A 16,669-nucleotide genomic window follows, 5' to 3' on the forward strand; every position below is an offset into this window, starting at 1 on the left:
TCATTCTCTCTCTCTCTCTCTCTCTCTCTCTCACACACACACACACACACACACACACACACACACACAGATACAAACACACAGGTTCTGGTTCCACTCCACTGGAACAAAGCCTTCATGTTACCTGATCCCCATCCCTGACAGTAGCCTGACTCTGGCTTTGAGTGGGGGGGAGGGGAGGAGGGTCTCTCCTCCACCATAGCTTTCTCCCAGTGGCTGGGCTGCTGGGTGGCTCCTTCAGCACTGAACACCTAAAAGCCTGCCCCATTGTTTACTGACCTTCAGCTCCCGGTGCCCTTGCTGCCGCCGTGTGTGTGTGTGTGTGTGTGTGTGTGTGTGTGTGTGTGTGTGTGTGTGTGTGTGTGTGTGTGTGTGTGTGTGCTTAGACTGACCTTTTCAGCCTGTGCCTGCCCCTCCAACTTCATCTCTGTCACTTCCCTGTGACACTGTCCTCTAGCCACCCAACGATGCCTATCTGTGGTTCTGCCAAGTGTCATCCCCTCCTCCCTCCATCTTGAAAGATCTTTTCTGTGGATCTGGGGAAGCAGGAATGGTCAGAAGAACATGTCCAGAGCCAAACAAGTCAAGGGAGAGGCAGAGGAAGTGCAAAGGTGTATTAACTAGATAAATGTGTGGATCTGAGGATGTTTTGAGCAGATGGCAGCTAGAACGAATGGGCTGCTGGAATAGATTTAGAAACAGAAGAAATGGGTCTTGAGAGAGTCCTGCATTGAAATAAACAATGGTATTGTGTCAGTCAGAGTTGCGTTGGTGAAATACCATGACCAAAAAAAAAGCAGATTTGTCAGGAGAGAGTTTATTGCATCTTTCAGCATCTTTCAGCTTATAGTCCAGGGAAGTCAGGCAAGGGACTCAAGGCAGGAGCTGATGCAGAAGTCATACAGAGTGCTAGTTTGTGGCCAGCTCTTCATGGCTTGCTCAGCCTCTTATAGCACCAGGACCACATGCTTTGGGGTGGCTCCAATCACAGTGAGCTGTGTACTCCCGCATCAATCATTCCCCAAGAAGATGCTTCCAGGACTATCTAGCAGGGGCATTTTTTCAAGTTCTCTCTTTCCAAATGACTCGAGATTGTGTCAAACCGACATAAAACCTGGCCCATGCAGTATGAATAGCGTTTTGTAGGCCCAGATTTTTACAGGCCTGAGATTGCGGGATAGTTGGGAAAAGCTATAAAATATGCTCACACAAAGAAGTGCAGGGTAGTTGGGAAAGGTGACTCAGAGACCTGCAGGTTGAACGTAGTCATGGCAAGTGTGGGCGTGGACCCAAGAGAAAGCATCCAGGAGGCTAAGTGAGTCTCTGTGAGCTCTGAGTAGGGGCACACACTATACCAGGGCAAGTGATAAAATGAAAGATGCTCTCAGTATGAGGCTGTGAGTGAGTATATGCAAAGTCTGACATAACCAGGAAGTTACTCTGTAAAACCCCAGAGTAGTATCAGCATGAAGAGGCCAGATGTGAGGGAAGAGGCCGGAGAAGGAGGAGGGCCAATCAGCACAGAGGAAAAGAACCAGGAGAAGACAGCCACAGGCTGAGGAGAAGAGGGACAACAAGCAGGCCTGTGCGCTTAGTAGGACTGCTTCCAGAATCTGATAAGGAGACACCATAGGACAGAAATGCATACAACCCTTGTAGCCTCCTGCGTGACCTAGGTTAGCAACCCACTGGGGTCTGATTGCTTGTGTTTACCATGGTATTTGTGGGGCTCTCACCGTGGACTTGAGGTGCTGTCCTGTGGCTTATGTTTTAACAAGCCATGGATCATTCTCCCAACACTGGCTACATTCAGCAAAATCAAGAGATCTAGCCTGTGAAAGACCAACATTCGAAGTTCTGGGTTCAGTCTCCACTGACTGTGTGAAGCTGACGAATCCTAAGCAGAACCGTGATATTCTGAAGAACGTCTAGAACTCAGGATGAGGGTGGTACAAGGGCCATTTAGTCCAAGCAGAAGGGCCTGGCTGTTTAAGATGGACTTGGGGCTCCAAGGAGATCCTTCGTGGTCACCTTGAAATACTTTGGAGCTTTGGAGAACACGTGCCTTAAAAAACAAAAAGGAACAGATGAATGATGCTCACATGCCAGGCAGAGGCACCTGCTGTCCCTTGGCCTGTCCCCAAAGCTAAAAAAGGGGGAGGTGGTGCCCAGAGCACTTCATCAGCATTCAGAGCAGAACAAGATGCAGATGAGAGGGCTCCAACCCCAACGCTGCTCCAACCCTGCAACTCCAAGTGAGAAATGTGCATATTTGATAATACTAATAATTAATGTCTTCTATAGTGTTTGAGTTAATTACATGGTAGGTCTACACTTACTTGAAGACATCAGTGGAGTCCCACAGTGTCTAAAAGGCCTACTGGGGTCTACTTGCTTGTGTTTAATGTGATGTCTGTGGGGCTCACCATGGACTTGGAGCCTTGCTCTGTAGCTCCTGTTTTAACAAACCACAGATATCTCTCACCCTGCTAGATGTTTGTTAGATGTTTCCTCGCTCCTATTTTGGGGTTGCTGTGAAGTGTCTTCTCTGGATGCTCTTGGTCACCTTCCAGTGGGCCAATTATGCCTTTTCAGCTGATTGATGCTGACACTGAGAACCCAACGGTTCGGCCATGGTTCCTCGGTGTTCTGTCGCCTCACTGAAGCCTGAGAACTCTTTTTCATTTTTTGTGGGTTTTCTAGGAACCCATTTGTATCAGACACAAAACTTCTAGTCTCAAACAGCAGGAAACCCGCACCGAATTGGACTAAAGCCAAAGAAGAACGTATTTTCCCCTATAACTGCAGAGTTCAGCGTGGGTCCACTGTGGACAAGGTGTGGTCCAGGGGATGGGATGTTCTCAGGCCTGGGTCCATTCTCTGTCTCCTGGCTGTGTGCTTCTTCATGAGCTGCCTTTATTCTTCTTCTGGATGTTCTTGAAGTTGCAGTAATTGCTACCGCAGAGCTAGAACTTAAGTCCCTACTGCACTATGCAAAGAAAAACGCTGCCTGAGGTTAGAAACCAACTAGGTTTCTTCCCACAAGGCCATACTCAGTGCTATCTCATATCTAATTTATCCAAGTGAGTTACATGCTGACATCAATGTGCCCCAGGGAAGCTGCAGGGCAACACTCCAAGTGAGCCCCACAGATATCTTCAACTACCCTAGTTGGCTAGTTATAACTAGGGACCATCATGGTCATTAAGAAAGGGGAGGATCTCACAAGATTCTAAGTGGGGCATGGGTGAGCTCCTGAAAGGAACCCCAGGGAGCTTTGGACTTAGGAAGTATCTTAGGGTTTCTATCGCTGCAATGAAACACCATGATCAAAAAGCAAGTTGAGGAGTGTCTTAATTAGGGTTTTACTGCTGTGAATAGACACCATGACCAATGCAACTCTTATAAGGAGAACATCTAATTGGGGTTGGCTTACAGGTTCAGAGGTTCAGTCCATTATCAGCAAGGTGGGAGCATGGCAGCGTCCAGGCAGGCATGGTGCAGAAGGAGCTGAGAGTTCTACAGCTTCATCTGAGGGCTGCTAGAAAGACTGGCTTCCAGGCAACTAGGATGAGTGTCTTAAAGTCCACACCCACAGTGTCACACCTACTCCAACAAGGCCACACCTCCTAATAGTGCCACTCCCTGGGCCAAGCATATACAAACCATCACAGGGAGGAAAGGGTTTGTTTCAACTTATTCTTCCATATTGCTCTTCCTCACCAAAGGCAGTCAGGACTGGAACCTGGAGGCAGGAGCTGATACAGAGGCCATGCAGTGGTGCTCCTTACTGGCTTGCTTCCCATGGCTTGCTCAGCCTGCTTCCTTGTAGAACACAGAACTCTCAGCCCGGGGATAGCACTATCTCCAGTGAGCTGGGCCCTCCCCCATCGATCACTAATTTAGAAAATATCATACCCCTGAATCTCATGGAGGCATATTCTTAACCGATGCTCTTTCTCTCTGATGACTCCTAGATTGCTTCAAGTTGACACACAAAACCAGCCAGTACAGGAAGGAAAGAGATTGGAAAAGCAACCTCAAACATGTCAGTTGGAATATCGGTCCTGTCTAAGTTACACCAAATGATCTTGAGAGTCTTAAGCTTTATCAGAAGCTCTGGGAAGGGTGTTTATAGAACCAAGAGGCAGAAGAAAGGACTCAGAAGCCAATGCTCCTTCTCCTGGTGGGTGAAGGAAAGAAGTTAGAGTCTAGATCAATAGCCATGGGTGTAGAAGGCATGGGATTAAGCCAAGAGGTAAGGAGTGAGTCCAAGCATGTGAGCAGGTAGACTAGCTTCCTGCTGCTGCCTTGAGTCAATGCAAGCTGAAGTCTTGGCATAGTTAGCTGAGTCCTGTGTGGAGGGAGTCCTCATGAGGGCCTTACCCAGCCCTGTGGTCACTGCTGTGAACTGTTGGTTACTGATGGGTTCTGGGGACAGAAGGCACAGTCATCTTCTTCAGTTGTGGATCAAACAGAGAATCCAACCCAGGATCTAATGGCCACACAAATGATCCCGGGTAAAATAAACGGATGGTAGAGCAAAGAGACCTGAAGGTGGGGAAAGGACCTGGGGGGAAGAGTAAGGCCTGGAAGGGGTAGGACGAGTGAGAATGAACAGAACACGCTACGTCCATTTGTGAAATTGTCAGAGTGCATTGAGTCAAGAAGAAAAAAAGGAGAATATTACTTGGTGGTAGAGGGCTTGCTGAGCTGATGTTTAGCTCAGAGTTTCATCACTATCATGGGCACACACACTTACACACAGATTTGTTCACACACACATCTGTTTACACTGGAAAGTGGAAAACTGGATATTGTGCAGCCTGGTAAAGGTGGTATATAAACCCCAGTGATACATGGCTCCCCATTGTCAAAGCAAGACATGCATTATGGACAGAAATACCCAGAACACTGACAAACATTTGGAAAGGCGGCATCGCCATGCCTCAGGGAGTACTGTGGGCCATCTGAATGTCTTTCTTGTGTGTTTAGAAGCAGGTTCATCATCCCTGGTGTCTGTGGGATGGACAGGAAGTTCTAGTGGCCAGGGGAAAGGGAGGCAGAAGCACTGTCTCTACGCTAACCCTCGCCCAATTTTGCAGGTGATAGTGAAGACGAGGACGGAATACCAGCCGGAACAGAGGAACAAAGGAAAGTTCCGGGTGCCGAAGATCGCCGAGTTCACGGTCAGTTCCTTGGTGGAGTGTCATGGAAGGGGGAAAGGGATACTTGCTGGTGGCACAGGGATGCTGTGAAATAGAAAAGTGGTACAGGCTATTTCAGGAGGGATTCTGGAAGCCACACCAACTTCAGCACTGAGAGTCATCCCAGGACAAGAGCGCCACCCAGGCTCCCGGGGTAGAGATTTGATCATTGGACAGATTTGATCATTGATAACGAGTGCCTACAGCTTCTCATCCCCCCTGCCCGCGCGCCTTCTTCTTCCTACGTTTCCACGGCAATCTTCGGGAGATGTGACAGGAGCGTATTAAGAAACACATTTTTAGTCGGTGGCTTCGGCCGTACACAAAAAGCAGAGGGAAGAGAAGCTGACGAGTACAAGGCACTGGTGGTTTGTTGTGTGTGTGTGGGGGGGGAAGGGTTTAGAGTCACTAGGAGTGGACAGAGCAGTAGAGCATGGAATGTAAGGATGAGAGGAGGAGACGGGGTTAGTGTGTGTGGAGCTGCTTAGGAACTGGCGGGAGGTGGAGGCCAGCATTCAGCAGGCATGAGGGGGCTGGGGACTGAAAGAGCAAAGCTTGTGCAAAGGCACTGGGGCTGTAAGAATGCTGCACCAATAGGAACAAGGGCGGTGAGGCTGCACTCTAGAAAAGGGACAAAACAAACAAAAGCCCGGGTAAGCCAGGAGAAGTCTATAGGATGCAGGTAATCTCAAGCCTTGTGGGCTGGGTGGAAGAATCTTAGGTAGTATGATGTATGTTTGTTGTATGTATGATGATGTGGGTATGTCGAAAGCTTTAGAAAGCCTCCGCAGGACTTCAAGAAGAGGAGGGATGTGGCTGAATTTGGGCTTTAGGAAAATTGCATCATCTTTTCATGTTATGTGGGAGACCGTTAGGCTACTGTAAGTGTCCGAGGAAAACTTAATAATGGTCCAGACAAGACTAGTGAATGCATAGCAAGAAAAGCAGACCAAGGAGCTGAAAGTGGCACTGCCCTTGCTTTCCTTCTGCCCTTCATTGTTGCTGAACCCAATTAACTCTTCTCAAATCCTGTGGGCAGAGTGAGAGTTCCTCACTACCCAAGTTCTGGGTTTATAAATGAAACACACACACACACACACACACACACACACACACACACACACACACACATATACACACACACGAGAGAGAGAGAGAGAGAGAGAGAGAGAGAGAGAAACAGACAGAGACAGACACAGAGAGATAGAGAGACAGACAGAGATAGATGGAGAGATAGAGAGACAGACAGACAGAGAGAGAAAGAGAGAGAGAGAGAGAGAGCTGAGAGTCCCCAGTGGATGAGGTGGTATAACCTCCCATTAATCAGAGAGATGATTCAGTCTGCTGGCCCAGTTACCCAGTGTCAAAGCCAGAGCCAGTGGCAGAGCTGGGCCTGTCTGTCTGGCCTTTCTGTCCAGCCATGCTGCCTGTAGCTGATTATCACAGATAGAGTAGAAATGAATCAGCTAAAATAATGAACAGGGTGGCTCTCTCTGGGTCCAGGCTCTGTTGACTGCCCCTAACCAGTTCTGTTCACTTGACCCTCAAGGGTGGAGTCAGTATTGAAAGAAGAGGTTTGTGGTTCTCTGGCAGTCCTTTGTGAGCCCCACTGTCAGGCGTGGGTGGGGACAAGCCCTGCTTTTTGGAACAAAACGGATGGGGAGGGGGTTGGAAATGAAGCAAATTCTCATTTGCTTATGTAAAACTTGAAGTGTTAATTAGCCTGGTTTTCAGCTTTCTTCAAGGAGCTTCCTCTGGGCTTTGTAAAGACACATCTGCCGGCTGCCGGGTGGTGGGGGAAGAGGTTGAGGAGGCTGTGTGGTAATTAAGAAGAGTCTGAAGGTCTTCGATGAGTCAGCTCTCTGGGGCTCCCGGACCCACCACATCTGCTGTGGGAGCAGAATCCCAGAACTTAGTTTTGCCTGGGAAAGGAAGACTGAGCTCCTCTGACCCGGCCTGAGGGATACCTACCAAGCAGGCAAGATGCTGGCTGGGAGAGGTTCTGGGCCTCGTAGCCATGGTGTGTGGAGGTGTGGCTTGCCCACCCTGAGATGTGTCTGCAGCTATGGGTGGAGATGCTTCAGAGAACTTAGCACAAACAGTTGCCGCCCACCCCGCCCCATCCTGCCCCTGTGCACCCTGTTTTTCTGAATCTCAGGAGGTTCTTCTAAAAGGCTCGAGGTGTGTCTACAGGCTAATAGGAGCAAATCCATCCATCCTTGGGCCCTGGGAGCTGGGGATGCCACTAAACTGCCTTTGCTTCAGAGTGTAAAGATATTTTACATCAGCAGTTCTCAACCTTCCTAATGCTGCAACCCTTTGGTCCAGTTCCTCATGTTGTGGTGAACAACCCCCTGCCCCAATCATAAAATTACTTGACCGCTACTTCATAACTATAAATTTACTACTGTTATGATTCATAATGCCATCTGATATTCAGGTCATCTGACATCTGATTGCCAAAGGGGCTGTGACCCACAGGTTGAGAGCCATTGCTCAGGAAAGTTAGGCTGTGATGGCTGTGACACTGCTTTGAAAAATGCTGGTGCATGGATGAACCGGTATCACTGAGGAGCTGATGTGTGGAAAGTTTATGGGGCATTGAAGCTAGAAGGCTGTGGTGTTCTGGGCAGCTCTAGCACTGTGGAGAAGCTGGGGACACAGAGGCATCTGATACAAAGAGGGCACCAGATCCAGGAAGAATTTTGGTGCTGGTGGAACAAAAGGTGGTGCTAACACCTTGGAAGGACGAGTTCTAGAGGAAGATCCTGGTGGCGTGGAGGGGACCAGCTACGGCATGATAACAGAGCGGAGGCTATTCGTGCTGTCCCAGGCTTCTGGTGTAACGGGGAATGTGGTATCATGAAGATACGGGTACTGTTGGAAAGTTCTGCTGCTGTAGTGGATTCTGATACTGCTGAAGATGGCAGCATCTTGGAAGCTCCCGTTGCTACAGGAAGTCTTGGTGTGAAGGGAAAGTAACAGTCTTGAGGAAGAGGCAGGTGCTGTGGGTGTGTTGGTACCAAGAAGAATGCTGGCACTATCGATGGCACTGTTGCTAAGGACGGTGTTGTTGCTGAGGCCCACGCTGGCACTAAGGCAGACTCTGGTACTACAAAGGGCACTGGTGTCATGAACCGTGTTGTGCTGTGGTGTTGTGGTGCCATGGAAGGGCACCTGTGGTGTGGAGGGTGTTGGTGTCTTGGAGATATGCTATTAGCACAGAGAGTACCCTGCTATGGGAGATGCCCATGTGACTTCTCTCCTCTTCCTCTTCTTCCTCCCTCCTCTTTGCCTTCATGACATACTGAGGGTTGGCTCAATGCCTAACTCCAGAAGACAAGAAGAGCTAAGACAACAAGGTACTTTCAAGGCCTCATCACAGTGTAGAATAGCCAAAAAAAACAAAAAACAAAAAAAAAACAAAAACAAAAACAAAAAAACCCCAAAAAAACAAAACAAAACAAAACAAAACAAAAAACCCAGAAAACCTTACTAGCCACCTGCTGTAGGAGACTTTCCAGTCATCTTAGCTGACCTAGGGCTTCCTCTGAGCTCTACAAGGTCATGTTGGGTCTGCATTTCCACTCTGTTTCCCAGAGATTCCCCAATACTTGCAGAAAAATGCCTGGCCTATTGCTGTTTCCAGTTCCCAGACATGGCTAGGCATGAAGTGATTGGATGGGTTGCCATGTGAAGCTAGTCCTCTGGGGTGGCCTCCATGTTCTTAACTGAGCTCAGAATTGGGCTTTATTTAGAGCGTGCCCAGGTACCTGGAGAAAGATCCTGAGATACCTGTAGACCCGCCCTAGAACTCAATCCAGTGAGTAGAAACCAGAGTAGCAGCCAGCACCAACCAAACTTCTCAGGCAAAAGCACTAAAGTTGAGATGGGGACCCCAGCAGTGAAAGTCCCAAGAACCAGTGTAGGTAGGCTCTTTTTAAAATCAAATAACCACAACAAACAATTTAAAACAGTAAAACCTCTCCAGCAGATATTTCAGACCCAAATATTCATTAATGCTGATTCTCCACTATTTGAAACTCTGGAGTCCTTAGGTTTCTGCCCTGGTTCCAGTGGTGTCTAGGGCTTTCTGTATGCTGTCCCATAGAGAAAGGCTGCTCTGAGCAGATGGCCTATACCACCCAGACCAAGCTCCTTCCTACTCCTAGGAGCAAACCAGCTCAGGGTAAGCAAGGTGACTTAGCCTGGGTCCCACAAAGAGGCTGTAAACCTGGGATGTCCTCTAAGATCCTAAAACTGGTGCTTCCTGAATCCTGGGAGTCCAGTGCTGGAGAAGGCTACTCAGGGCAAGCCACTGCTAAGTGACAGAGATGCTTCAGCTACAATCTTACCAGTTTGCTTCTACTGTACAGAAGCCTCAGACCCCAACCTCTGCATTCCCTCCAACACCAGCATGGCAGGAGGCATGGAGACACAACAGAACTGGCCACCCATGCCAGTCTTAATGTCCCTGTCCTTCAGCACCGCCATTCCTCAGCTCCTTCAACAGCGCTATCCCCCGTGAAGCCCCCTTCCCTGGCCTCTTTAATCCCCTTCTCAGCCTCCTTCAGGCCATTTTCACTGCCCCACCAAGTCCTCTCTATCTTGACACCCCAAAGAGCCTTACCGAGCTCCGCCAACCTAGGTGCTCAACGATATTCTTAACACACAGCTAAGAAGGCGAATGACCAAGCGATCTCTGGGGGAACCCGGATTACCAACACCACAGCCCTAGGAGCCTTATTGATAACATCCTCATTTCAACCCCGACCTCCTCTGTCCCCTGAGCCATTGCTGATGACTCAGCCCTACACACATCTTCTTCCTGACCCCGCCCCCTCAGGAGCTGGAATCTCATATAACACAGCCATTTGCTCCTACTAATTTTTCATCAAGTCACTGGGGCTTCCTTTCATGGGTAGGATCCTAATACTTGCTGTCGGCAGCAACTGGGGCTTTAAAATATTACTTTATTATCTGTTGTCTTGGTTTTTTTATTGCTGTCTTTTTATTTTGAGGAACATTTTTAGGCACATTATTAAAAACTGCCTGCTGAGCTCGAGGCAGAGTCATTATCCAGCTCGGAAAGAATTTGACATGAGTGCTTGGTGGAAAAGGCTGCCATAGTATTTAAAGTTCATGGTTTCCCACGGCTAGTGCGTCACCGAAAATGACAATAAAGATGCCGCCTTTGGGTTTGGTTGAATAAATGTCTTGTTAAGAGTCACCTTCAAGAATATGGGCTGTTCAGTAAACAAACAGAAAAACAATATGACAAAAATACCAAAACAAAACGAAAAGGATACACATAGAGACACACACAAATACATACACAGACACATACAAACACAGGCACACACACAAACACACACAGACACACACACATTCAGACACACACAAACATACACACACAGACACACATACATAATTGGAGTTTATTCTGTGGTGGCTAACTACTCATGGGTGGTTGATATAGATAGATAGGGCAATAGATAGATGGATAGATAAGACAGATAGACAGACAGACAGGAATTGGATAGAATCTGGAAGGAATTGCTGATGGACAATATGATCACAATATATTGCATATGAACATTTTAAGTAAAAGACTTTAAGAGAGAATATGTGCTATTCTATTATTAATAGCGGGATACCAAATATGATATTTTTAAATATTTCCCAGAAAGAGGAAATCTATAGGGTCTTCTGAGAAATAGGCCAGAGTTTGTATGAAGTAGTAGGGGAATCAGTGTTCCCAAAGCCAACTTCCTGAGCCATCTTTATTACTGGTTTCTCAGTCCTCCTGACTGCAACAAACCTGGGTAAATAAATGTGCTGATAGGAGAAGTTATTTGCTAATGAATCTAGCAGAAGTCTCCTGTGACTCAGGTCTCCATGAGAGGCATGCAGTGGAGGTGCATGCAGTAGAGACACATGCAGGAGGGACACATGCAGTGGGGGTACACATGCAGTGGGGGAACACATGCAGTAGGAATGAGGTTCAAAGCAGTGGGAAAGCTGCTGGAAGTTTAAAGCCACAGACCACAATGGGAATATCTACATCGGACCAGCCAGGCCTCTGTTTATCTCTCTCCTCTGCCCAGAGCTGGTCACTACAACGCTGTTGTGAAAGATAGTGTAGGAAAGGGGACACACCAGAAATGGGGGAGGTCCATGTCTTAGTGTGCAAACTAAGTAAACCTCCTCCTTAAACCTGCGTTAGAGTGTTCCTAGTCACAAAGTGCCCGCACTGTAGGCTGGTGGCATGGCTTCATCCTGGGGTTGGGGTCAGTGAACATGTCTGGGTAAAACACCCTCCATGTTGGGTATCTGGGAAAGCCTAGACCCTCTATCTTAAGGGATGTTTCTTTCCTAATCTTTGGACTTTACACTCTTGTTGTACCTAGGAAGTACAAAGTCAGAGTAGACTACCAGAGTACCTTTTTGCCTGTTGATGGCTCCCTCCTTCCTGTGGGCAGCTGTGAGAAGGCCTAATCTCAGGGTACCAGGTTCTTCCATCCCCTTGCTATTGATCTCTGCTCCCCTGCCTCAGGCCTCCTGTACCCTCACTGCCCAGAACTATCTGGTCTCCTGCACGCTCACTGTCCACAGCTCTCCCTTGGATCTATAAAGCTGCCTTTCCACACCTCCTGCTCACTGCTCACGTGTTCTCCTCTACCTCTATTGCTGTCCCACTTACGTTTGCTCCATGTGACCCAGCTCAGAGCATCCCCGTCCCCTCCTGGCTGGAATGTGTCCTTGGTTCTTTAAGTTTCCTCACTTGGAACCCTTCCATGGCAGGTGAAAGCGCTCCCCTATTCCCACACTTCTTATGTCCCTGACTCTGTCACTGGGCTTCCCAGGAGCCCTGCTGCCTGGCTGGATTGCTGGGGTTGTCCTGGGGACCACAACTTTCTCATACCCTCCCTTGGGCCAGCAAGAGAAGAATGCTTATAGAAAGCCAAGCAGCCTTTGAAATATCATCCACTTATGATTGATAATCCCAAGCTCCATGTGATTGAACATCTGTAATACACCAGGATTTTGCTAATTAGTTTTCACTTTTTACTTACAGTACCTCTGGAACTAGGTACATTCTCTTGATGTGCAGATAAGAAAGCTAGAAATCAGAAAGGTGAGTGAGACAGAGCCACTCGGCCAAGGAGGAATGAGATCAGGTTCTTTGTCTAATGCTTTATGTCTAAGTGTGTTCCTGTGTGTGCAAACGTACACAAATGCACCCTTGTGATGATTATCTTCCAAATTAGGAAACCATGCACACTTAGGGAATAGTCTAAATCAACCCACATCGAAGTGGTTGCTAGATGACTTGAATTTTAGCTGCGTAACCTCTGTTATTTGCTGACGTCAACCTTATTGTGATTTTCTTCTCTTCTTTGAGTACACCGTTTCAAACCCCGAAGTGTGCTGGTCCAAAAGAGAAAGAAGAAAAGCAAATGTTTCCCAGGGCAGCCTTTTCTTAAGGCTTGCTACCCAGCCTGCTACCGGGGTCCCACAGGTGGGAGGGTTCACTCTCTCTGACCTTCAGGGTCTCCACACCTCCCCTGCTATCATGGCTGATCATTCCAAATGGGATTTCTTTTTTTCTAAATGTACAGTGCTTAATCTCCTGGAACAGTGAGGGGGAGGCAGGCCTTAACAAAGCGACTACACTCCGTATGCAGCTTGTCATGTGACCGCTCTGTTCCATAATTATAAGAAAACTAGTTGTCATGGCAACCACCATGCGGTCCTTGCTTCCTGCCTCGGATGCTGGCAGTCTGTAGCGCTGTGATATGAGCAGTTGGGAGGAACTTTCTCTACGGAGGGTTCATCTCTCACTTGGGCGGCTATCATTGATTTCATTTTAATTTTCCGTTTTACCAACAGGCCAGGGTTCAAATGTTAGCTCTACAGTTCATTGGCTGTGGGGCAGAGGAGCAAATCACCATGTTTCTGGACAGTTTGCTCTTCTTGGTAAAATGGGGATAGCATCACCCAGGAGAGAACAGTAGTAATATTTATGTGTGCAGCTGACTACATACATCTAGACATAGAGCAGGTCTCTCAGAGATATTAGATAACGTCTCCCTAATCTCTTTTACTCTGAGGTAGAGAAAAGTGGATGTTGGAAATGAAGAAGGGCAGATGGTCTGGAATCTTTTAACTAATACTTTTAGTCTTAAAAATTAAGAAAAATGGTTTTGGTAACATTTGTAGCTACAAATCCCAATTTACTGTACAGAGATTATGGTTGAGTTGTGTATGAGGAAGAGAGAGAGAGAGAGAGAGAGAGAGAGAGTAAATATTCAGTTAGTTTAAAATATTTGATTATTTGGATATTGGGAATTGCATTTCCCTGGAGTTTAGAAATAGATCTCTAATCTCCAAGCCAATACCAACACACAGCTAAACTGAGTAGGGGAAACCTGGCCTCAGTTTCTCCATATGTAAAGTTGATACTTGCACGTGTTAAAACCATGCTTCTGGCTGGGGTGGTTTTGTTCCCTGGAGGCCCTTTGGAAATGCCTGGAGAAATTTTGCCCAGCATAGCTGGATGTAGTGCATTAGGAACATATAGTAGGGGAGAGGTCAAAACTCAACATCCCATGATGCATAGCACCACCCTCTACAGGGAGAAACAAACATCCACAAGACCCCAGTGCCACCAAAATAAGCCAGACTTGCTCCTCTCTCCCTCTCTTCCTCTTCCCCTCTCCCTTTCATTCTCTCCTCCTCCTCCCTTCCTCCACCCCTCTGTCTCACTCCCTCTTTCTCTCCCCCTCTCCTCCCTCCCTTCCCTTTTCTCCCCTCTCTCTCTCTCTTATCCCTGTGCTCACAAACATGTCTGAAGTCTTGAGTGGAAGTGAGTTAATAAGCATTGGTGCTGACTCAAACTCTAGTACTTGTGTGGTAACTGGAGCAGGAAAATCCTAAGTTCAAGTCCAGCCTGGACTACATAAGATGCTGTCAAGAAGTAAAAAGGAAGGAAGGAAGGGAGGGAGGGAGGGAGGGAAGGAAGGAGGGAGGGAGGGAGGGAGGGAGGAGGGATGGGGAGAGGGAAGAACAAAATATTCATAGCCAAGGCTCAAGGGTACAATTAGGCAAAAGCACATCTGCCCAGAAGGAACCAAGTCCCAGGTTCGGTCCTCAGCACTTTCATGTTTCATAATAGTTTCATAATGAAGGCCCTGGGGAGGTGGCTCAGTGGTTAAGAGCGCTGGATGCTCTTCCACGTGACCCAGGTTCATTTCCCAGAACCCACACAGTAACTTACAAACACCTGTAACTCCAGCCTCGGGGACCCAGTGCCCTCTTCTGACCTCTATGGGCGACAGGCATGCATGTGGTACGCAGGTATACACATAGGCAAAACCCCCATACACATAAAGATAAAAAATTTAGAAGGCATTAGAGATGCTGCCAAGCAGAAGGAGACTAGAGGCTTCAGGGACCTTAATGAAGATGGCTGCTGTGTAGGCAACAGAAGCTGCCCCTTGCTTCTCTTCCATTTCTACCTGACTGTAACAGGCAGGCATGATTACGTCATCCCCCAGGACAGCCACCCCAGATGCTTCATTGGGTCTAAATATAGCTGTATGAATGGCTTGCATTTCTTCAGGCTTCTGCCCGCCTCCAAGCTCTTGTCACCCATTAAAGCACTCTTCAGCATCCTCGCGGCCTCTTTTTCCTTCTCCACACCCTCTTTTTCCTTCTCCACACCCTCTTTTTCCTTCTCCACACCAAGTGCTTTTCTTACCTTCATCACTGATGGATATGTATTTATCTCATGACGCTGGCTCAAACCAAAGCTCCTAAATCCATGCTTTCTGGAGAGCCCTTTCTTTCTCCCCCACCCACAGGCTGAGACTTTCTCCTTCGGGCAGTCACTTCCTCACATGCAGGTTTCCCACGATCCTAGGACAACTTAGACTCCCCAGGGCAGAACTGTCCAATTTAGCTTCATAACCCGTGGGGCTATGTGCTTTGGAGCTGTGAATAGGATAGTAACTTTTTCAAACAAACAATCAAATATGTCTTCTTTTCATGTACATTGTATGTGGTATGTATGTGTGTATGCATGCTTGAATGAATCTCTCTCTCTCTCTCTCTCTCTCTCTCTCTCTCTCTCTCTCTCTCTCTCTCTGTGTGTGTGTGTGTGTGTGTGTGTGTGTGTGTGTGTGTGAGTGGGTGTGTTCTGGGTGGGACCCAAATTCTGATCCTTTGCTTCTAGGACAAATAATTCAACTGTGGGATCATCTTTCCAGCCCATAAGGTTTCTTGTTCTTGATTTTGTTTTTTAATAAGAAGAACACACACACGTGCGCGTGCACGTGCACACACACACACTGTATGAAGAAACAAACCTAAACTGAAATGCTAGTCTCTCTTTTTCTCCCCTCCCTCTAAAGAGAAGGACCTCTCCAGAAGGTGCAGATTTAGGAGGAGAAGTTTGAGATATCCTTTACTCCCAAATACCCATTGTGCAGGTCTGTGTGGCTCATGTTGGAAGGTTCTAGAAACGAGGCTAAATACATTTGGATTATCCAATGGACACATTAGGTTCCTCACTTGCTGTTGTGGCAGATGCCCAAGGAGAAACACTTAAGGAAGAAAGGGTTTGTTTAATCTCATGGTTTGAGGGAATATTCTCCACAGCAGTGAGGGAGTCTATTCTCCACAGCAGTGAGGGAGTCTTAATGGCAGGAGCTGCGGGCAGCTGGACACATGACATCCCCAGGGAAAAACCAGGGTGGATGCTGGAACTCAGCTAACCTCCTCCTTATTACACACCCAGGAGCTTGTTTCCAAGGTGACAAGGATTCCCTCAATCTGACCATCAAGATTAACCATCACAATGAACACAGTTCACACTTGAATTTCATAGGGCTGGGCCACGTTTGAAGTGCTCAGTGGCCACGGGAATCAAGCGCATCACACACAAGAGCTCAGGCGTGTAGAGCCTTCCCGTCCATGCAGCCACAGAAGAAGCTTGGGGGTCCTCTTCTAGCTTCTCCCTTAGAAACCTTTGCCTGGCAGCCTTTGGGCTTACATAAGCATGTCTGTATGTGTGTATGTATGTGTACATGCATGCATGTATGTAGTATGTATGTATCTGCCTCCTCCAGTTTGTCAGAAGCAGCCACTTTACATGGTCTTTCGTTATGTGTTTTTTTTTTTTTTTTTTTTTTTGCTGTTGATAATGACCTCCGAGACCTTTCCGCATCCACACACTGAGCTTCTTGTTCTTACTGCAGACTGAGCTGTTTAATAATCTTTCTCAATTATGTTGCTATTGTTCTGCCTTTCAGTCTTGTATGCTAATTCTCTGAAAAAAAACTTGTGTTTGTCTACACACACACCACATACACACCACATACACACCACATATACTCCATACATGTACTATATATAACACACATTAAACACTCTCACACACACCACATGCACCACACACA

General features: G+C 47.4%; 1 protein-coding gene across 1 annotated transcript in view; it reads left to right on the plus strand.

The window, feature by feature from the left end:
- Window positions 1-16,669, plus strand: part of NSG2 (neuronal vesicle trafficking associated 2) — a gene marked incomplete at both ends in the record, with an annotated part of 55,058 nt that overhangs the window by 10,133 nt on the left and 28,256 nt on the right. Inside the window, one exon of the mRNA XM_080942223.1 lies at window positions 5,106-5,189. Coding sequence (XP_080798349.1) covers window positions 5,106-5,189 — 84 coding nt within the window. The remainder of the gene's footprint in view (window positions 1-5,105; window positions 5,190-16,669) is intronic.

This window comes from Micromys minutus (assembly GCF_963924665.1).
Source record: "Micromys minutus genome assembly, chromosome: 31".
Lineage (NCBI taxonomy): Eukaryota > Metazoa > Chordata > Mammalia > Rodentia > Muridae > Micromys > Micromys minutus.